At 47.0% G+C, this 21,344-nt stretch overlaps 2 protein-coding genes and 1 pseudogene across 3 annotated transcripts in view; all 3 read right to left on the bottom strand.

Annotated features, from left to right (window-relative positions):
* Nucleotides 1–688: 688 nt before the first annotated feature.
* The window catches only part of LOC144173115 (uncharacterized), a 56,681-nt gene continuing 36,025 nt past the window's right edge, over nt 689–21,344 (bottom strand). The window contains exons 1-2 of one of the 2 annotated variants that reach the window (XR_013323159.1): nt 20,503–20,959; nt 1,710–2,072 (exon numbers count right to left, since the gene is read on the bottom strand). Coding sequence is in view for 1 of the 2 variants with exons in the window: in XM_077701629.1 (XP_077557755.1) it covers nt 1,590–2,072 (483 nt within the window). In the remaining variant the exon portion in view is untranslated. Of the gene's footprint in view, nt 2,073–20,502; nt 20,960–21,344 lie in introns of those variants that run through there. The other variant, XM_077701629.1, reaches the window with a different exon arrangement.
* Nucleotides 4,460–9,461, bottom strand: LOC144173128 (uncharacterized; annotated as a pseudogene).
* Nucleotides 9,811–20,573, bottom strand: LOC144173127 (uncharacterized). The gene is made up of 4 exons (XM_077701644.1): nt 20,503–20,573; nt 17,601–17,693; nt 10,162–11,116; nt 9,811–10,080 (listed from the first exon to the last, which is right to left on the bottom strand). The coding sequence occupies exons 1-4, from the start codon at nt 20,571–20,573 to the stop codon at nt 9,922–9,924; spliced, it is 1,278 nt and encodes a 425-aa protein (XP_077557770.1). The 3' UTR covers nt 9,811–9,921.

Raw genomic sequence — 21,344 nt, 5'->3', positions numbered from 1 at the left:
AATCCCGGTATAGGTTCTGCGTGAAGACAGGCAGGAGCCGTGAAAGGGGCGTACCAGTGAAATGGTCAACGGAAATACCGCGGCTCGCTACGCCAAGCAGCGTACGAACCGTTAAAGCGTAATGTCAACCACCGTCCGCCGAAGTTAACACCGGTCAATATATTCCGCGGTTCCGCTCCAGTGCCGGCATGGCGAATCTAGCAGTTTTGCGCAGAAGTTTTTGATGGCTTATCACGTTTCATAAAATTGCTTATGTGGCTCTCCGGCCCCTCGTCGCTCGCACACACCACGTAGCGTGCGAATACGTAAGAAATCTTCCCTATCAAAATTCCACCTATGCAAACAATGCTCTTTAGTTATAGACAATTGCTCGAATAAAATTTAACGCGTACTAGTTTTTTAGTTTGCGAGGATTTAGGTGATAAATACAGTAACAGATAGACCAGAATTTCATCGCTCAAATAGGCCATCAAAAATAACTGTTTTTAAAACAAGGCCACAACAAGAACCTCTTGTGGGTGCCTCCTGTCGGACCTCCCTTCGTCAATTAAAACCCCCCGAAATTTCAGTTTTTTTCTACACATACTTATGTGGACCTACCACTTTCACTTTTCTATTTTCTCGTAGTTCTGATTGCTAATCTTTCCTCTCGTTTTAGAAAAGAGAAATCACACCGGAGAGAGCAGATCGTTGGAAGGAAGTTTATTTTGAGGAAATATATCCGAAGTATGTCTACTGTTAATCGCAGGGTGTTTTTGTTCTAACACACAATATTATTCACTCTGGTTTTGTACAGTAATACCGATGCAAACGAGGGCTTAAACAAGGTTGTATAAAACGTGCAAATATTTGTGAACTTATCTTGTATGCGCCAGTTGTTCTGTGCCCCCATATTCTTATAAGGAAGTGTTGCTGTTTCAAATCAATCACAGGAGCACCTCGACCCTTAGCAAGAGCTGATCATTCTTAACGTAACCATCACGTTCGAGAACACTTGAGTTAAACCTGGTAGAAGCAAAGCCTGCCGGCTCATTGCTGCGACCTACTGGTCTACACAAATACTTCCTGGTAGCCTCACGCAAAACTGCCTGGCCTTCACGATGGAGTTCTTGTCGCGTCTCGGGGTGAATGATGCTGAGCATCAATGTTTTCGTAAATGGCCAGTTAATAAAGTCGTCCTCTCTACCCTCGTGCAACTGAAGGTGCAGAAATGCATTCACGATTTTACCCTCTTTTCTGAACCCCAGTCCCCAGGAGATCAGGTGACGCCGTAGGTACACTTTGTCGCTCCAGCTAACACACAGACCATCTTTCATTGCGTTTTCTTTGAGCTCCGCATAACCCGTAATAACCCTCTGATGCGTTTTTGGATCACTTGCAACCGGTGCCACTGCTGAGGTTACGCTAGTTCTCAAAGATTCAATTTTTTCAGCATAAAAGACTTTCATTTCAGCTAATTTGTGATCTAGGCCTGATCCAAACTGTTCTGTTAATGCTTCCTTCACATGAATAATGCTATTCCGCATTTCAATGAGTTTCTCACTCAGAGAGCCAGTCTCCACAGCTATTTGAGCAATCTTAGCATCTAGTTAGCCTACTCGCTGTTCGATCGTTTTTCCCTGCGCTGCTAATGCTTTTATCTCCGCTTCGTTCCGATCCAAACGATCTAGTGTTCCAATTGAGGCTGTCCCAAACTGCTCTGTTAGTGCTTCCTTCAAATGGTTATCGTTGTGGCAAATTTCAATAAGCTTGTCACTCACAGAGTCACTCTTCAGTGACAGTTGAGCGAGCTTGGCATCCAGTTCACGTACTCTTTGTTCAACCTTCCTCTCAAACAATTCCAAATATGTCCTTTCGTTGACATTAGCCCTCTGTTGTGGTTCAGGCCTCTCATCAAGTACCAGCGCTGTACATCGAGATTTCAGATGTGCACACACGTCACGGGCCACTACCGCCACCGAGCATGTGGGGCAGCGGGTCACGTGGTACTGGCAATCCTGGCGAACATGCTCCGCGATCTGCGAAGCTGGGAGGACGACAAGGCAGCCGTTGGCTTCGTTCCAGCAGTGCACCTACAGGAACGATAGAAAAGGAAGCAGCGAGAAAACATTAAACCAACAACAAGTTTCATCCAAACCACGGAAACACTACTCGTGTCGTATCCCATTTTGGTTCTGTTTGACGACCAAGGATGCCTTGTTTGCTAAGCATTAAACTATTTAAGGTTGCATTGCTCTTAGCTGTTTTCGTCTGAATTTTTCCGCAAAGACTGAACGCAAGGACACAAAGAGCCGGAGAGAGCCGTGGCCTCAGTTTATTCTATGGGCGCCGTCTCCCTGAAAGCTTGCGGTCACTGGCTTTTAATGTTGTCGCACAGATTGGAAGCCAAGAAGAAAATGCCCTTTTAAAGCTACGTCGAAATGGTGGCTTCAAGGCTATACCGTTCATCAAGCCCCAACACTGTATGCCATTTCTTAAAGGATGTGCTGGCGCATGGAGGGCAGTGTAAAAAATGCATGCGTAAGTTGTGGCTGAAATGCCGTTTCCGACTTCCGCATCCTGCTAGCTAGCCGTTTGTCCTAAAATGTATTTGCTTTTGTCGCTGGCTGTGGCATGTACATACACAAATCTGGTACCAATGCGTAGGCGCGGTGTTTTCTGGGGTTCACCCATATTCACCTTTTGGCTGTGCTTGTACAGAAAGGCAAAATATTTCAACAAATTCGAAACTGAAGCAAAGCCTTCCGCGTGTGGTGACGCACCGTGTCTCGTAATCTTTGCGAAGCGGATGTTACCCATGTAAAATCCACGAACTCTGCAAACTTTCCACATACAATCCCACTCCTCACACTCGTTTCTGTTATCCCTCTGTGCCTCGGAGCAAGAAGCAGACTGCGTTCGAGGTGGTCAGAGTGAACGAACGTTAATACTTTAGGCTGTCTGCATTGACCATGCGAACGCCAAACTACGCCAAGAACTGCAACACTACTCTCCTCTACAGACAATAAATAAAGCTTCACCATGAGAACATGTATATTTTGGGCTTTCTGCTTTGACGGATTATGACGACGATGACTACGATGACGACGACGACGATGACGATGACGACTATACTCGGTTGCAACACAAGAACGGCACCACCTCTGTAGTGTATCCCTCCGCCAAAGCACCGGACCCGTGACGTCAGTGCGCGCGCGTTTTGAAAGGGGTTTGCTATGAATGCGTGATATCGTCTGCCTTGTCTCACGCAGTTTGCTTGTCGTCACTGGAGTCGTTTATAAGCATAATAAGTCCAAAAAATCACGGGAACGGCTCACGCCATGTTCAAAATATTCCCAGTAACGCCCACTTACCCCGCGCGGAGAAACATCCGGCTACGGTGATAAGGCACAGCGGCAACTTCCGGTGCCGTTCTTAAGTTGCCACCGAGTATAGAACATCAGAGCACCTCTTCCACACTTTGTTGTTCGAGACCAATGTCTAACCCGCCTGCAACTACGCATTCTTCGACGCGTACACCTAAAGGGACACTAAAGGCTGCATTAGATTTTGTTTTAACTGAAAGATCATACGTTTCATAGCTCTCTCGGCTTTTGTTCCGCGAGCGACGACGGCTAATTAAGTGCAGAGCACTTTGGGGGCCCGCCTTGTCGTCGTAGCTCGTTCGGGACCCGTCTGGGCGCTTGGGCATTCGTCACGGTAGGGGATTAGTTTCGCGGGCCTGCCTTCGCCACGTCCGCGCCTCCTCTCCCTTCGTCCTCGCCCTTCCGCACGCGCTGGCGCAGACCGGTCCCGGTCAACCCGGTAACAATGTTCCGGAAGGAACGGACGGACTGCTAAAACTCTCTAATGTCTAGCCACTGCCGGAATCGGGCGTCACAGCGAGATAACGGACCCAAGTAGAGCGCTACGGCTTTTCGGTGTAATGGACCCAAACAAAGGCTTCAAAAAACAAGCGGTTTATATTGTCATAACCGTGGGAAACGTCGGAACCGCTGGCTCTTGTCATGTATCTCCCCGTTGTTTAGCGCAAAGAAAAGTGCAGGTACATTTGCGGCAAAATCTGTGCATATAACCGGCAGCTCTCGCGTCCATTTAGTTAGCAACGCCGTTGGATTGTTTTTCCACGTAGTAAGCGAAACAAGTCGTCTCCAAAAACGACGTGTTGCAAACTGCACTGGAAGGGGCCGGCACGGGGGAGATTCCGCTCGCGCTGTTCCGCAGGGGGCGCGCGGGCACTGCGAAAAACGTGAAATCCCAGGCGAAAATGTGCTGCTGGTTTTCAGTTGGTTTCAGCTGGTCCTAGTTTGGAATTAGTTGGTCCCAACTAGGAATTGGCTGGGGCAAACTGGAATAAACTGGTTCCAGTTGGGAACTAGCTGGTCCCACTACCAGCTGCAACTGGAACCAACAGGCGACTAGCTGGGAATCAACTGGTCCCAACTGGGACGACAGGTGGCTAGTTGGGAATAAACTGGTGCCAGCTGGGACCAACAGGCAGCTGGCTGGGAATGAACTGGTCCCAACTGGAATTAATTCCCAGCCAGATGGGAGCAGCAGGTCCCAGCTGGCCCCAGCTGAAATAAATCCCAGCCAGTTGGGACCAGCTATTTACCTGCTGGAAACCAACTGGTATAAGCTGATCCCAACTGGAATAAATTCCAAGCCAGATGGGATGAGCGTCTAACAGGTGATCCCAACCAGTCCGAAGAAATGACATCAGCTGGAATGAACTAATGAACAGTTACCACATTTAGTCATGTTGATATATGAAAAAGAAAAGGAAGCTGAGTGGCATAATGTCGTAAACAACTTCTGAGTAATTTATACCACCTTTATAACGTGCACCAAAATATCAACACAGAGGTGTTGTTCTTTGCCTCCATCAGAAAAAGAGCCACCATGGAAAGGATTGCTCGAGTCTTCGGGCTCGGCAGCACAATGCCTTAGCCAGAGTCACCAGTGCACCACGGTAGGTTATGATGCAATTTAAACACATGCAATCTTACCCATGCTGAATTTAAAATAGTATATACACAGTAGCGTAAGAAGGGACCTTGCCCTCTAGGCACAGCCAAACATGCAGGCACTTCAAACAGCCAAGGTGGTGTCCCAGCCGGCAGGTTAACATATCCAGAATGAAACTTCGGTAAATTGCAGGTTCTGTTCAACTAACATATCTTTACAACTGTTCTGTTTCCAAAACAATTGGCTAAGTAAACATAATTTAGGTGCACATTAAGTAAATGCTTCAATAATTTTATAAGTACATTTTCAATGATGTGTAGGACTTCGAAGCTGTGTAGTCTCAGTAGAAATGTTGATTTATGCAGGGAAAGGAGAGACGGGGTCTAATTGTACTTTTATTTCAAAGTGCATGGCAGAAAATTCTGGGCGAAAGGTACAGCACACAAAATCCAACTGAATTTCAGTTCAGAGGAACTATTTTAGAATATCTCGACTTCGTTGAAACATCAAAGACCACCGAACACCAAAAGTATGGGCTACACATTTCGCAACACAAATGGTGAGGTTTTGGAAACAATCAAGGCCTTGTTGCAGAATACATACCACAGTCTAATGTAAATCAATGTCATGCCATTAAAAAAACAGGTTGCACACTTACACTTATAGGTTACTGCACATACAAAATATGAAGTGAAAGGTGAAATAATAACCATCGCAACTCTAGTCGTGGTGCAGGCAGAACCAAAGCACCTCACACTAGAACTTATCACTGGTAGATCAGACACCACAAAGGACAAAAAAATATACATGTCATTACTGAAAAGATGAAAAAACATTTTGTCCCCACTCCAGCTCAAAAGCCTTTGTGCCACTACAGCTGCCTGCTGGCTAACGATTTACATAAGAAACATGGCCTGGATCTATGATGCATGCAACTCAAAAGGCAGAGGGATCAACACAGATAGATCAGGAAGGCTATATTACACCTGACTCTTTACCAAAAACAAGGAAATCAGACCAAAGGGGTACGAGTCAAGACTTCACACTTATACGGGGGCAGCTGGAAAGCCATTGTGCACACCAAGGTAAACATTCAAACACTCAACATACCGTCTCTATTTCACATATCATGGCACACTCAGAAAACTCAGCGAAAATAGGCTGTGGGCCTCACATGTACGAATTACAAAAGAGCCCACTGGACTCGCACCTCAAAAACAGGGGAAACACTGCTTGGTTCATTTTATCACCTACACTCCTTGAACCCTTGGTACATGCACAAGTTTACAAAGCGTACCAGCCATCAACACATTATATGCCATCAGAGTAGCGATCACATTGAAATTGTTAGGTAAGTTTACAATCCAAATCCCAGCCGCGGCGGCCGCTTTTCTGATGGAGGCGAAAAGCAAAAACGCCCGTGTGTACGAGATTTCGGCGCACGTTAAAGATCCCCAGGTGGTCAAAATTAATCCGGAGCCCTCCACTACGGCGCGCCTCATCACTTGCGTTGTGTCGGCGCGTTAAACCCCACAATCAATCAACACTACAATCACACCACAGACGGCATTAAAGGGACACTGAAGTGAATTTGTCAAGCTCCCGTTTTTGCTTGCACTGCGTAGACTGGTTCAAATTAGCACACTTTTCATCGTTTATTCGGTTGACAAATCGGTAATTATTTTACAAAGCGCGAAAGAAGAAAAACTACCATGCGCGGTTTGCGGCGGCCGCACCAACTAAAGCTGTGACGTTAGGAGGAGCGGACACCGTGATTGGACGATGCCCAAGGTGAGCAAACAAACAAGTTTCGGTTTCGGTTCTGTAAAACACAACTGTTGGTGTTGTTGGATGGGCATTCTCAATAACTCAGTAATCATCGTACCGCGCTTCTGCCATGTTGTCAGCTGTAAAAATGCATAAAGATAAGCCTCCTAGGACGGATCGGAATCGTAGCATTCACTAGCCGAAACCTACGCAGTGCATGAACGCCCTCCGCGTACCCGCAGACGCCCAAATGTCATGCGCTTTTCCCCCATATTTGGAGCTTGCCTCCCTCATGCCTGTGTCGTAAAAAGCGTGTTCGCACCAGGCCAAGGGTCTGTTTATTCTGGCCTGTGCCCACTGCCTGCAAGCAGTCGGTGCTTATGGCAACAGCACGCCAACGAGAACTCGCTAGCGCGCCAGTGCCGGCCTGCGCGCGTTTTGTGAACTAGTTCGTGGAGCCATGAACGTTGCGGCCCAAAAAAGGTGAACTCAATATAGAAAACATCGGCGGAAAACGAAAAAGTTAACTTACAGAAAAAAAAAGCACGTACCCGGGGGGATTCGAACTCCTGACTTCGAACTTGCGGTGGCATATCTAACGCCCCAAACAATTCGGCCACGGAGCGGGCTCCCCTTGCCATGGTAATATAAGGTATATATTGTACAACCAGTTTACACTTTTCTTTAGTTTTGGCATTTCAAGCAGCTTAGGTGACTATTTCTTGTATTGCGCTCGTGCAGTAAGCGTCGCCCGAGTTTCCACAATAGCTCACGTCTAGCAATTGCATTTCGTAGACGGAAAAGCGTTCGCAGATGCGTAGTCGTGCTGCTGACCGCTGTGCTTGTTCGCCCAGCGCAAAAAAGTGCTTCCCGCACCCTAGTTTTACGCTGTACGGTAAAAATATCAGTTGATTTTATTTGCTTAGTACCTATATTGACTTCGCTGACTCTTCTCTCGCCTTCAAGAGGCCTTATATTTTCCTACTGGCATACCAGTCAGCGAAGCATCGCATGTGCGCTTGTGTGAAGCGAACTTGACTTGGAGCTAGATACAGTGTACAAACTAACCAAGTAAAGAAAGGCAAATTCTACCGTTCACAAACGTGTCCTGGCTTCGTTTCAACTGGCCGAACGAATTGCGACGACCCGTCGGCGGCCGGCGGACGAAACGCTGGGCCGACTGACTCTGTCTGAAGGCCGGTGAGCCGTGCAGTAGCGCAGCCAATTGCCAGCTTATCCCCTCCTGACGTCACACGAAAACGCCGCAGAAAATGGGCGAGCGTAAAGAGAAGAGGACAGCATTTTCGAATTAATTTTTCTACTAAATAAAATCGCATAAACGCGCCCAGGGTGGCCGAAACATGGCCTGGGGACTCCGGACTACAATTTGCGCAAGTAATCCCGCAATGTTTACATATCACTTCAGTGTCCCTTTAACACCACTCAGGAACTTGCAAACAGCACTGTTTGCATAAGAACAGTGACAAACATTTCATTTCCAAAATTTATGAACATGCATGGAAGAGCTGTAGGCAGCACCTCCACAAGCTTTTTTCCACCTAGGCTTTCACACTTCAATATGTGTGATGTTTTCAGGATTGCTTTGGTGACATACTTTTGTGACACTGCAAACACCTTCTTGTTGCCAAAGTGATCAGTGGCTGACAGCAGAGTCTCTGCCTTGACAAATGTTCCTGACATTAGCAGAACTGTGGAGTCAGTTTTGTATGGCCGTTTGTACTGTTGGCTGTGGAACACAAACCCAGACACTGAAACTCTGTCATGTTCCACAACAGGCCCAGCTATTATGTCTCCCATCTCCTCATGAACCCATGCAAGCAATGCAGCTGACACCGGTCGTGCTTTTCCGAGTGGAACAACAGCTTGTTTAGTTGTTGTGGGGGACTTTGAAAGAAGTTCCTGCGTTTGAGTGCTTGCTAGCGCTTTCAAGTTCTCAAGATTTGCCGTCATCATCAAGCGCTCAACAATTTGTTGCGAGACTCCATGCGCTGATGTCACCAACTTCTTCACCTGGCCGATGTTTGACTCAAACATAAAGCACGAATGTGCCCACAGGGGACCCTGCAATGCAGCACTTTTAGGCAGGTGCAACAGTTGGTGCATGTTGAAGGTCATCTCTGCCTCATCGTACAGGAACTACACTCCTACAACAAACCTCACGATGCACTTTGTGCTCTCGGTGATGTCATCATCACTGACGGTGTCCTTCAGCAGCAGTGCAATGCCTCGCACGAGCAGTGAGTAGTGCCTTGAATACTTAGCAGGCAAAATGCCCACAACACAAGGCAGTGAAAAAAAAGCAACCACTGCTGCCACTCAGTGGCTTTCCAGTACTTCCTCTGAAGAAGAGACCGTGGCAGACGTGGGAAGCACAATGGTGGCTTTATGCTCAGCAGCCGCTCATCTAGCCCGTAGAGGTCGTCTGGTGAGCCGATGTAGAAAGGCTCACCAACACTTGCAAGCCAAAGTTCAGTGAGCTGGCGGGTGACCCCTGGCAGCACACAGTGCATGTAGTCCGGAGTGAAACTCCACACAATGTCGAAGTGCTGCAGGTTGATCAGGGCAGAGGGCCCCTTAACTCCCTGAACAGCTTTACTGCTAGCTGCAGCTTCAGCCATCATCCTGAGGGTTTGCTGTGATGTCCTTTCTTCCACAGCACCACCAACAGGGTACTTTATGGTTCCTGTTACCGTGGGAAGAACCATGTCAAGCTTAGTTTGGTGTAGAAATATAGCATTCCTGAACTCAATGAGATACAAAATGAATACAAGTGAAAAAAGCTAATAAAACCAGCAACTGCTTTGAAAAAAGGTCCTTAGATAGCAAATAGTGCAAATAGAAACAACTAATGAGAAAGGATTCATTAGAAACAACTAATGAGAAAGGATTTATTACATGCCAGCAAGTTCCTCATCTGCCTGAATTTTTCCTGACCACTCTTTACCTTAAATTCATTCCCGAAATGAATAATTAGAACCTACTTCCCCAGTTTCATGAGCAAATGAATAGGAGTTTACAGAGAAAATATAGCCTTTTCAGAAGCTGCTAATAATGCCTGAGGGCTTCCCAGCAATGCTTAAGGTAATTCTTACAGTACCAATGCAATAATTAAGGGTACATTACATTTTTTATGATGTTTTATAACAATGCCACACTCATAAGGGGCTAGTCAAAGTCTGGAAAGCTATGAAAAAAATATTGCTTACGATCGATAGGTACACCTTGGTGCAGGCACCAGCCGCAGCCGTAGTACCCGTTGTACTGAGCCATATTCTGCATAATGGCTCGTGCAGGAGAGTCCGCCGTACAACTCACGCAGTACACCTGCATAATGGCATAAGTTGGTTGTAATGCAGAACAACTACAGCACACTTGGTATTGGTCTGTATGGCTTAATAAACTTACCTTCGAATGGATCATCTGTGTGCCCACAGTCCATGAGACACCGTCGAGTCCCAGTTCATCCATTTGCTTCACAAAACTTCCTAAGAGCAAGGTCATATCGGGGCGTGACTGCCCATACCACAACAGTGGTACGAGCACGTTGTTCTGCCGCATGTGTCGCGGGAGTTCGTTCACCACCACCTGCACTGGCCACATGCTGTAGTTTGACGACTTAAATATCGGTGCACCATCTGCATTGAGCGTCAGGGTAAGGTCATGTTCTGAAATCTCCTTTCTGGTGCGCCTGTACATGTCTCCATCCGTTATATCAGCCTTGCTTTCTACCTCACCAGGGTTTTGGTTAATCACGTTCAGGCGATCCAGAAGTGCACTGGCAACTTCCTTGTCAGCCAGTTGCGAACTAAGCTGCCGCTGAAGAGGCAAGCTAACAAAAAACTGCCCATCACGCATCATCTCGCGACCACTGTACGGCTTGCCACACTCCCTGCACTGGCCTTCTTGAGAATTTCTTTCCACGAGGCGGCCTGATGTTTCCGATATCGACGCCATGCACTCATCGCAGTAGAAGTGAAATCTTGCAGCTTCAATTCCTGCACCCACGAACTTCTTAAACAGATGTTTGGTTGCAGGGACGTCTTTTCTCCGTAGAATATAACAGATGAGTTTCTGCAAAGCTTCTACGCCTCGCCAGGGCAGGCCAAACTCGACTGCAAAGTTCACAGTAAGGGCCATTATGTCGTAGGGAGAAAGAACGTCTGGATCCTCCTGTGCACAACCGGGAGCTGGGGGTGGCTCCTCATCGTCGTTGTGGCCGTATCTCCAGTACGTTGCATCACAATCACCGAAGTCATCTAGGGGTGGCTCCTCGTCGTTGTCTATGTGGGCGGAACTCCAATTCAGGTCAGAATCACGCAGTTGTGTGGCATCGTCATCCAGGGGTGGTGAGCGCTCCTCACTGCCGTTATGATCAGAAGAAATCGTGCCATCGAAATCGCACGGTTGTGTGACATCGTTGTTTCTACACTGAGCGCTGGTTTCAGCAGAGTGACAACCGGTACTCGCCAGACAAGCGATGTCTTGCTGGTCGCATTTCATTAAGCGGCATCGTGTAGTCTTCGGGAGATCCTTCGTCGCGCCATCAAAATCGTCCAAATACCGCTTTCGCGGCCTCATCTCGTTCAGCAGTTCACTAGTTCGCCGCACAATGCAATGCGCCGCCGCCGTTAGCACAAGCCACACATTAAATAAAAATTCCAGTACCTTGTGTGTGAGCCTACACCGCTTACGCAACCTGCACGACTCGATGTGACAGTGCACTCAGTGAGGCAACTGAAAGCGCGTTGCAAGCTAGGTGCGCTAGGTGTCGTATATTCCGTGTTCCGCATGTCCCAGAACAAGAATGTGCAAAAAGTAAGCTTAAAAAAAATTGCGTTTTGTTTTAAATATATGAAGAAATAGAACGCTTTTTTTGGAAGGGGGGAGTGGGTTGGCAGTAACAATAAGGACCACGCCGCTAGTGTTGCAAGCGACGTGTTGGTTGTGTCCGAGAGAACCGCTGTTATGAAACCCTTGTAATTCACAAATTGCGCATTTTCATTTTTTCTCTTCACGTCATCGCCATGTTACGGGAATTATAGGCTTTAATTGATTAATGGGAACCCAATCAGTCCCAGTTGCAGCACCTCACTACAGAGCTTTGCGCCGCTGACGTTGCTCCTCTTGCGGTGCTTCTCGGCTGGTGTCAAGCGAATTCACTACTGCATTTCTTCAATGGTTTCAGCATCCATGCGTGCGTGCTTGCTTGGTTGATATATTGCCTTTTGTCTAGCTTGCTTGAATGTTCTTCACATTCGTTCTTTGTTCGCCGAAGGTCTAGCTAGGTTTTTTAGTACTGGCACGCCTGTTGTGTGGCGGCGAAGTCAAAATTGTTGGTTTTAGCGCGTCCCCCTTACTGATAAGTTGTATTGGTGACTTGCATGCGCATGCACACGTGCAAACACAGTCATGCATGCTGTGGTTAGATTTTTAATTGACGAGGCGAAGAAGTTGCATGTGGTGCCCGTGGACGACATTGCGGATTTCTTCCCGAACAACGAGTTTGACTTCGATAAGAAGTTCGTGTATTCCGTCTACTGGCATGACCCTGTGGAGGACGCCAACACGGGATTGTACGACGCCCAAGTGCTCATGCTTGCCGGTAAGCTGCATGATCACAAACCCCTTGTTCAAACTCATCCGAATGATGTTTACTTGCGCTCTATTCATACTACAGACACCAAAGAAGATCTTGAGCGGCGGATGTTGACAAAGAGGTTGCCCATACCGAAGGTTCCACAGGACGTCGGACCGCCTGGTGACCACGACGAGCTGAATGCCAGTCAGCGGAAAACCGATAAGCAGGTGTGCGAATTTGCACGGCATTCCGTAGAGGAGTAGAGAAAAGTATTGTACCGACTTTTATTTTCGCGACAGCACGTTCGGTGCATTCGCCATCAACCAATTAACATCCAACGCATCTTTCATCAACATGAAAGATGTGTTGGATGTTGGATGGAAGGTGCCAGGGGTTTGCAAATTTCCCCTGGCACCTTCACACTGCAGTTTTCCATTTGGGTCACTATTTGTGGCTGCCCTTTTGAAAATAATAATAATAATAAAAGGTAAAACAGCTTTTGTGCACGCGAGGAAAGCTTGCTTGCTGGTTAATTTTTTTCTTTTGTAGAACATGTATAAAGCCCAAAACGGGGTAGGCTTCGCCCTTAGACGGAAGCAGGGTTCTGATATTGCAAAGGAGTAATTGCTACTGTTGCCTTATTTATAAATAAAAAGCCCACAAAAAGCTACCTTCGAGCAACGTTTTGCATACTCATCAAGCCAACGGTTTTTCCAAAATATCTTCAAAGGAACTGATTTGTTATCTGAATTATTGCGTATATTTGGCAATAAATGCATTTCTTTCTACACTGTTGCATCAGATTTTCCGGGCTGTACAGTTAGCAAAACACTCCCATTGTGGTAATTTTTTGAAAAATGTGAAAACTTTTAATAGAATACAGCATCTAAATGTTCTACAATATTTCAGAAACGAAAACGAAACCAGGCAGCCGTAAAAGCCAAAACTTACAGCGCTATACTTGAAAGGACCATGGAAAGTGCTCTCGACAACAACAAGGCGGGTCCATCACGGACTGGATCAAGAGGACTGGTACGGGCCACATTTATATTTCAAGTCTTCTAAATCATTTAATTTGCTCATGTGAACACTTACTATTTTTTTTACGTTTTAGGGGGCGAAGAGAGCGCGAAAAGATACAACTAGCGAGTCCGACCGTGACAGTGATTCCCTTTGTGCGAAGAGTGAACTGCGGAAAGTCCTGGAGGACAAAAAATTTTGGAAAGAGAGGGCTCTGACCCTGGAGAAAGAAAAAAAAGCCCTCTTTGAGCAGCTGACCTCTCTACAACAGTGCCTGCACTCGAAGATTTTCGACCGTGAGTGCTGACATAGCCTTTTTGAATTATTTTAATTTTGTCTCTCATCTGTACTACATCATTTTTTTTAGTGGAACGTCGTATCTGCACTCCCAACGAGGCCACATCAAAAGGAACGGAAGCTAGGCTGCAAGCTTCAAACAATGGCAAGCATATAATGGCACCATATAATATGTGATGTTACTTGTTGGGCATAATTTTGTATATATAACTTGTGACATGTTGCCTGGTATAGTGTTCAAGCCCCAGGAAATGCCAGCCTACTCCTTTAAAATACACAAATTGCATACTATATGTAAAACATTGGTGTTGTTACCAGAGCCCAACATGTTTGCATGGTCTGTAACTGCTGTAACTTCAGTTATACTTTTTTTTTAGCCAAACATCGTGCTGGCAATGGTGGAACCTCTTCTGCAACTTCGGCGCAAAGATTGGGCCCTGTTCACACTGGTTGTGCGACCACATCTTCTGCTACACCAAGAAGACTGGTGCCGGCAAATACTGGCAAGTCCTATGTGTAGCACTATAGTTGCATATATTAACACTTTGCATTGTAGCTGAGCACTGCTTTGATGTATAAAACTTTTGTTATTTTCTTGCCTAGTTCAGTAACCTAATGTTTGTGCACAAAGGAATGCTATCCTACTTGCTTATAATATGTAAATTGTGTTCTGTGTGTAACGTGTGCATTGACTACTGCTGTCTTTTACTGGAGGTGAAGATGCATGAATGGTCTGTGATTTTGTCTGTACTTTTGTCATTTGTTTAGCCGAACGTCAGGTCAGCAATGGTGCGACTGCCTCCACTGCTGCTGCTGCCGCTGGGTCCGAAGAAAGACGCGGCATTACAAAAACTGGCAAGCCTTGCACTATACCTAGCATATGTTAACACTGTACAATGTGGCTGCTACTAATACTGCTTTAACTTTTAAAAGCAGTAGCTGTTTAAAGCTATTTTTTACAATTAGCCAACACCTTATCTTTAATGCTAATGAACAGCGATCTTGTTCATTTATTTGTTGATGTTGGTTGCAATGTGCAAATCTGGTTTCACTTTGAGTGCTTTTGTATGAGGCCATGTGTGGATAGTAAATGACCACACATTGAAAGAAGGCAGATATGTTCAAAAATGCTGAAGTATGCCTTTCAGCGAAGGGCTGCTGCAGTAAAGAGGGCTGTCAGTACAGTAGCTGTACTGGTCCCAGCATTCTTTAGGGTGTCAATGCTTTGCTGTGAATGGCAATATTAATATTTAAACATGCACTGCTTGCTTGGTTCCTAGTAACTTTTCGTTTTAGGACCTACGGGCATTTCTAATAATCAAGAAACTTTTCTTTCAATGCAGTGGCCACCACTGCTCCCATTGCAGATAACGGGGCACATGAAAGTCCTGGTAACAAAGAGCAGCCAAGTGGAGCCCCTGGTATGGACATACATTATTGCACATTCTTGAGCATAATCTTCAGTTTGTATTGCAGTTACTAGTGCATGTCTTGCTGATCCAGTTTATGGTTTTGGGGTGTTGCAACGACTAATACATATAGTAGGTCAAGCTGTTCATTTGACCAATCGGTAGTGATGGGATATCTTTACACAAGCGTGGTGAAATATATCATATTGAATGTTCATATTTTTTGCAGAACAAGACTTCAGCTACCGTGCTGATGGATCTGTAAGTAGAATTCTTGGTAATTTAGCGAGTAATTGGGTTCTTTTTGCTGGCATGGTGGCAATACTTGAAGCTGGAGAAAGCATTCATCATTAGATCTATTGCATATAGTGCAGCCTGCCAGGCTGGAGAGGGGCATAGTGTGTGCAGTTTTACTCATAATTAAGTCCAAAGTGAAACCTACTCAGCATATCCACATGATTGCATATATTGTGAAGAGTGCACTACTATGTGAATGCTGTGCTTGAGGGCGCACTTCATAGTGCAAGCCGCACTACAGTACAGCTGGCTTTTCGGGTGGAAAAGCTGAAAACCTGGTTGCTTGGTGTGAATAACTTTTTTCTACTGGAATTTCTTGACATTTGCATCTGTTTCCCTGCAGTTCCATTTAGCAAAGGGTGTGACTGTCAGTGCGGTCCAGGCTGCCAAAATTCTTGGGAACACAAAGGCAACCTTAGTATGCAAGGACGCCGCCCAGGCCATTTGGACGAGTGAGGTGCTGGCAACAAAAAGCGTCAGTGGGCACCTCCCACCAGCGAAAAGATCGTCGGGGGTGGCGCCGAAGGATCCCCTCACACCCCTGAAAGTGGATGTAGTGGCAGGTAAGCAAAGGTGGCCTTGCTTGAAAATGTCCCTTCCCTGGTTGTAATGCAGGATGTGACTGTTAATAAATTCTTGCCAAAATATTGCTTAAAATTCAGTTTTATATCAGCAATCAAACTGGCAATGCAATATTCCTAGCAAAAAATATACGTAAGGAATAAGATGTTAGAAAGTATAACCTAAATGTTTTTTTTGGTAGCAGTTGGCATCGTTCATTTACAATATGGCAACTATTGCTTAGATTGCTTTGTATTTAAATTATAATTATGTTTTCAGCCACTGTGGAGCACTGGGGACGTACCAGGAAACTGGATGTCAGCGGAACGCTTGTGTTGCTGCCTCGCATTTTGACTGAGAAAATTCAAGATGTGACAAGGGCCCTACGCAAGAAGGCGGAGCTCGCGAAAAAAGCTCTCGAAGTGGAGACACGACCAACAGAGGCGGAGACGGAGAGCGTGGTTGCGGACGGGGCAGAATTGGGGGAGCCTGAGGCTTAACATTCAGTGCCACTCAGTCAATAAAATTTTTTGTTTCTCACTTACTCCTGGCGTGTGCACACTTTGTTAGGCTAAGCACAGCTTTTTATACCATTAAGAAGCTGGGACTAGTTCAACTGGGACAATTCCCATCTTATTTCCAGCTGGCACCATACCAACTTCATCCCAACTGGGACCATTCCCATCTGATTTCCAGCTGGCACAATACCAACTTCATCCCAACTGGGACTAGTTCAACTGGAACCATTCCCAGCTGGGACCAGTCCAGCTGGGACCAGCTCAGCTGGGTACAGTTCCATAAACCAGTTAAAGTGGAACCAGTTTGATTCCAGCTAAGAACCAGTTTCACATTTTCGCCTGGGATTTGAATTCCATTGGACAAACCCCCGTTCAATTCATCGAGAGCGGAGTGAGACAGGGAGGCGAAGAGTGTTATTGGTGGTAGCCGTAAGCGGATAAGAGCGCCACAGCCCATTAAGGCGAATCACTGCTGTGCACTTGCAACAACTTTCACGTTGAGTGGAACGGCTTGAATTTTTTGTTGAGAAATAAGTAAATAAAGCAGATATTATTCTCCCCCGCTTTCCTTTCATTTTTTAGTGACAATCACTGTGTCACATAGTGGGAGCGAGGAACTGGTGTAGTCTAGAGCGTTAACGGTTCGCGCTAGGAGCTCTCGCGCTGGCGACAGTAGCTTTGACTTCGCTAAGCCATGGACGGCTCCCGAGAACGTTTATCTGGCAGATGAAGTTCGCTTGAAATTTTATTGTTTGTCACCGACGGAACGAGAAATGCTTTTAAATGACCGAACAGCCGGTGTGCTCGCCGACCCCGCACACCCGGATCCCATCAAGCCGGTTGCGAGCGACGCCTCTTCTGAAGCGAGAAGCGCCCTTTCTAATATCATGCAAGCACGGTGGCCGAGCTAGCGCTGTTCTGGCGGGCGCCTTCACCTCACCTCGTCAGGCGATCACAGCCATCTCATATTGTTAGAGCTGCACATCGTGTAGCGCCAGACTCGAACGTCTGATTTCCACATGCCGCGGCTTCCACCTTGCGGCAGGAACGCCTGCTTTTGAGCCCTGCGCAGAAGACCCCGTTTCCAGTCAGTTCTGCTCAAGTGAGCGGTGGCGGTTGCGGTGGCGGCCGCCGCGGGAGCAACTCAGATGAGAAGCAGCCGACTGTCCGTGCAGGCTCGGCGCCCGGAAGCTGCAGTGCTGGCACACCCAGCGCCGCTGCCACTCGCCGCCGCAGCCACTGGCCCGGCAGCGGCTCCTACACGCGTTACGGGTGGTCTTACCGCACGACGTTAGGACTAAAGATGGCGTATGGACGCACAACTCTGCTCCCCTAAGGAGGTATATACAGGAACAGTAGTAATTATGTTTCTCGTGCGAACCTGGCGTGAAATAAACACTGTTCCCCGTAGCTGTGTCCAGTAGTCGCCGTTGCCCGCGCTCCTCCTCTCCCTGGCCCAAACATATATCATGGAGGAAATAAAAGCTTTCTTTCCTCCATGTATTATATTAAGTTCCATGTTAAGCCACAATCGGCACGATGCTTCGGCCGGTAAGGAGCCTTACGAAGTCCTTGGGATAAGACTGAATTGCTGCATGCCCTAGTACGAGCAAACACTCGCACCAGCACAAGTGCTGAAGAACAATGCGTTGTGCATCTGTCATGCCTTATCAATAAACACCAGCAAGTTTTCTATTTTGATGAAACGGAATTCATCTGAGACCGTGGCAAGCTACCAGCAATTTGAAAGTTCTCGATCGTGAAACCCATGATGAACCCAGTCACGTTTCCTCATTCTCTGGCCAGCCTTCGTCCAATCGCCTTGGTATCGTGCTTGCCAAAAATCACGGAGAGCATGGCAAACTTCGTGTCTGGAAGAACGCCAGCCGCCGGAACCGACACAGGTCTACTTCCAATCTGGACTGTCTACGCTATATGTGTTGGATAAGCATCCTAACTAGCCTCGTGCACGTTTTTATTTTGGGAGTAGAAAGGCGTTAAACTTGGTTCCGCCTATGACGATTTTAACAAACACCAAAGAGCTCCAGTTATGCGTGAGGCCTTATAGCATCTTAGCAGCCGTCTTGTGAGGCCGCACCTATCAAACCGCTCATGCCAGGCGACCAGCACTGCAAATCAGAATGTCAGAGTGCCTTCATCAAGGCTCACTTTTTTTTAGCTAACACTCTTCAACATTGCCATGTAAGCTATTCAGTGAAAGTGGAAGCGCAATCTTCCCTTAAAGCGGACATGCAGACAAAACACAGGTTTGGTTGATTCGAAAGACTGCCGCGTTAAAATTATGCTGACACAACTATTAACTTAAATTTCGCTTAAATAAGCTACATAATTAGGAACAAAGGGAATGGCCATGCGACCCACTCGCTCATTTCCAGCCCCAGAGCCTACGATTTTTCAGCCCTGCTGTGCGCTTGGCTGAGGCCGGCAAAAACAAACGCAAATTAGGCCGGGCTTTTATAAGCTTGCCGAACGAGCTATTTGCGCCTAAATGTAGGGCACATTTTTATAGCAGTTAGAATTGCGGGGTGAACAATTAAAGTCACAAACAAACACGTAAACACAGAAGCAGTTAGCGCGGCACTTTGCACGTTCACACCTGTAACACAGCTGTCGGACGCGCTGTACTTGTCAGAAACAACGCTGACGAACTGACACAAGCGGCACGGTCGCTTACGTGTACCTTGTTTGTCGAGTCATAGCTTAAGTTTTAGGAAACGATTAGTATTAACTGTAACAAAAATACCGCAGGTGTAAAAGTCCGATCAGAAGCAAAGTGCGAACACTGACACTTCAGCAGCATTGCAGCGCCATCTGTGAAAGTGGGCGATAAACAAGATATTCAAACCATGGCCTCTGAGATCACCCCGCGCTTGAGATCACCCTGCGAAGTCCATGATCAAACTGGCGCGTGTGAGAAGGTAGCAGCTCTGGTCAGAATGCTATACTTAGTTTTAAAGACCTGCTCTCAATACGTCATTGTCGACGCCACGAAAGTAGATGATTGAGCGGGATAATAGCAATTTTGACTTAAAATGTTTAATTTCTCTGAATATAGCATCGTTTGCAGCCGAACGAGCGCTTAGGCCCCTATAAAATAATGAATCCTTCGGATAAAACAAACTTGTATTTTGTCCGCATGGCCCCTTTAATTAAGTACCCCATTTCTGCTGACCACGTCACCGTGCAGACGCACCAAGCCCAACCTCACAGCGTACATCAAGTACCGCTGTGAGCTGCGCCGAAGTGGAGGCCTCCTAATTGATTTAAGCCACCTGGGGGATATTAATCGTGCCCCAAAATCTCTGCCTATGGACGTTTCCGATTTGCGTGTACCTAGGAAAAGGGGCCGCGGAGACCGGGAACGAACCGGCGTCCTTGCTCACAGCAGCACAAAGCCTCACCAACAGAGCCACCGCGGCGGATTCGGTGCTCATTCCTGGCGATTTCTCTACTTTATGTCGCGATGATACATGAACGCACCGCCGATATAAGCCGATTGCTACTGAATAACAAGAGGCCTCTACGCACGAATGCCCTCCCCTCTGCATCGAATTCATTCACTCCCTGTCCTGATGTCCTTGAGATCGAGCAGCTGATATGCCGACGAGTGACAACCCCCATGGGGAAAACCGTGAGTTCTTCAGAAAATAATTATTATTAGCGTAAGACAGAAGGCCAGTTTACACTAATTTGCAAAAAAACGCGAATTTTGTGTGAGGCATTAAATTTAGCGTTATTCACAACAGTCGTAAAAAAAGTGAGCAAAATCATAGGCCATGTGTAAACGCCTTATCCTTTCCCCAATTTCTCGGAATAGCTGCAGATACGCGCCAGCTGCTTCACATCAGCACGTTCGAAGACAACATCAATTCAATAAGGAAAAACAGTGAAAATGACTTGATTATAGGCGTCGTAGATATCAATAGGTTCGCTTGTGACACCCCCGAAGAGACGCACAGATGCAACTAAAAACTTTCTTCCGTTTAGTCACTGAGAAGCGCCTATCTCCTCGGAACCAGGCGTAAATCCGCCCCCCACGCCTCACCTTTCGTCGGAGCAGGTTCTCGGCTGGATACTTCCTACTGATGACATCAGCTGGTGCAGAAACCTCACCATCCAGTGGACAACCACACACTCAGAGGTGGTCGAGCAGTTCTCGTAGCACGGTTCACATAAGGTGTGTCCGCACAGGAGGCAATACATCAATCTCGGAATGTTGCCACACGCACTGCAGATCCTGGATGGAGGAATGGGCTCCACGAACTTGAGGGGCCTCTTATCGAGGTCAATATCCGACTAGCGCGAACTCTTGCCTGGCATGAGCCATATTCAACGGCGTGCAGATACGGAGAGCATGAGCTGAAACCCTGCTCGTAGCAAGCCTAGGAGAGTACGACGACGAACCGGTCTGTCGACGCCTGCTGCAGACGTGAATCGCTTCCGTTTTAAGATAAGCGACGTGACGTATTCCGATGGCGGTACTGTGCGCAAACAATAGAGAGTTTTAGCTACCCGTTTTCGACGGTGCGCTGCGGCATAGGCGGCAAGCTCAGCGAAACCGGAGCCAATGCCGTTCGTGGCCAAGCGCACCACGCATGCGCAGTCCCGCTCCCGCTTGCTATCGGGGTGGATCGGACCGTGAAAAACGGTCAGCCAAAAATCGCTAATGTTTGCTAGATAGGAGGCATTCGTCCGCAAAGTGTCTGAACAATCATATGACATGTGCATTACGGCACCTCCGCCCTTTCGGATGCACTGCTCTCAGCGTTATCAGCGCTGTTCGACATAAAAGCGTCAGATAAGTTCACATACTTCCCTCGACGGTCTACCTCCCTCGCCGGGCTTGCTGAGCGGACCGTCGCGGCAGCTTGCGTTCCCGCACTTAAT

The sequence above is a fragment of the Haemaphysalis longicornis genome, unplaced genomic scaffold (genome assembly GCF_048455015.1).
Source record: "Haemaphysalis longicornis isolate Haplotype H1 unplaced genomic scaffold, Haemaphysalis longicornis Haplotype H1 scaffold_29, whole genome shotgun sequence".
Classification (NCBI taxonomy): domain Eukaryota; kingdom Metazoa; phylum Arthropoda; class Arachnida; order Ixodida; family Ixodidae; genus Haemaphysalis; species Haemaphysalis longicornis.
Note: the sequence above shows the minus strand (reverse complement) of the source record. Positions and strands in the feature narration are given on the sequence as shown.

What these genes read in the sequence shown, in the direction of transcription:
- LOC144173127 (XM_077701644.1), bottom strand. Translation starts at nt 20,573, where the DNA reads ATGGTGAGGTTTCTGCACCAGCTGATGTCATCAGTAGGAAGTATCCAG. An exon ending in AGAACCTGCTCCGACGAAAG is followed by an intron (nt 17,694 to 20,502) that starts GTGAGGCGTGGG and finishes TAACGCGTGTAG; the next exon opens with GAGCCGCTGCCGGGCCAGTG. An exon ending in GCGCCGAGCCTGCACGGACA is followed by an intron (nt 11,117 to 17,600) that starts GTCGGCTGCTTC and finishes TCATAACGGCAG; the next exon opens with TGAGGAGCGCTCACCACCCC.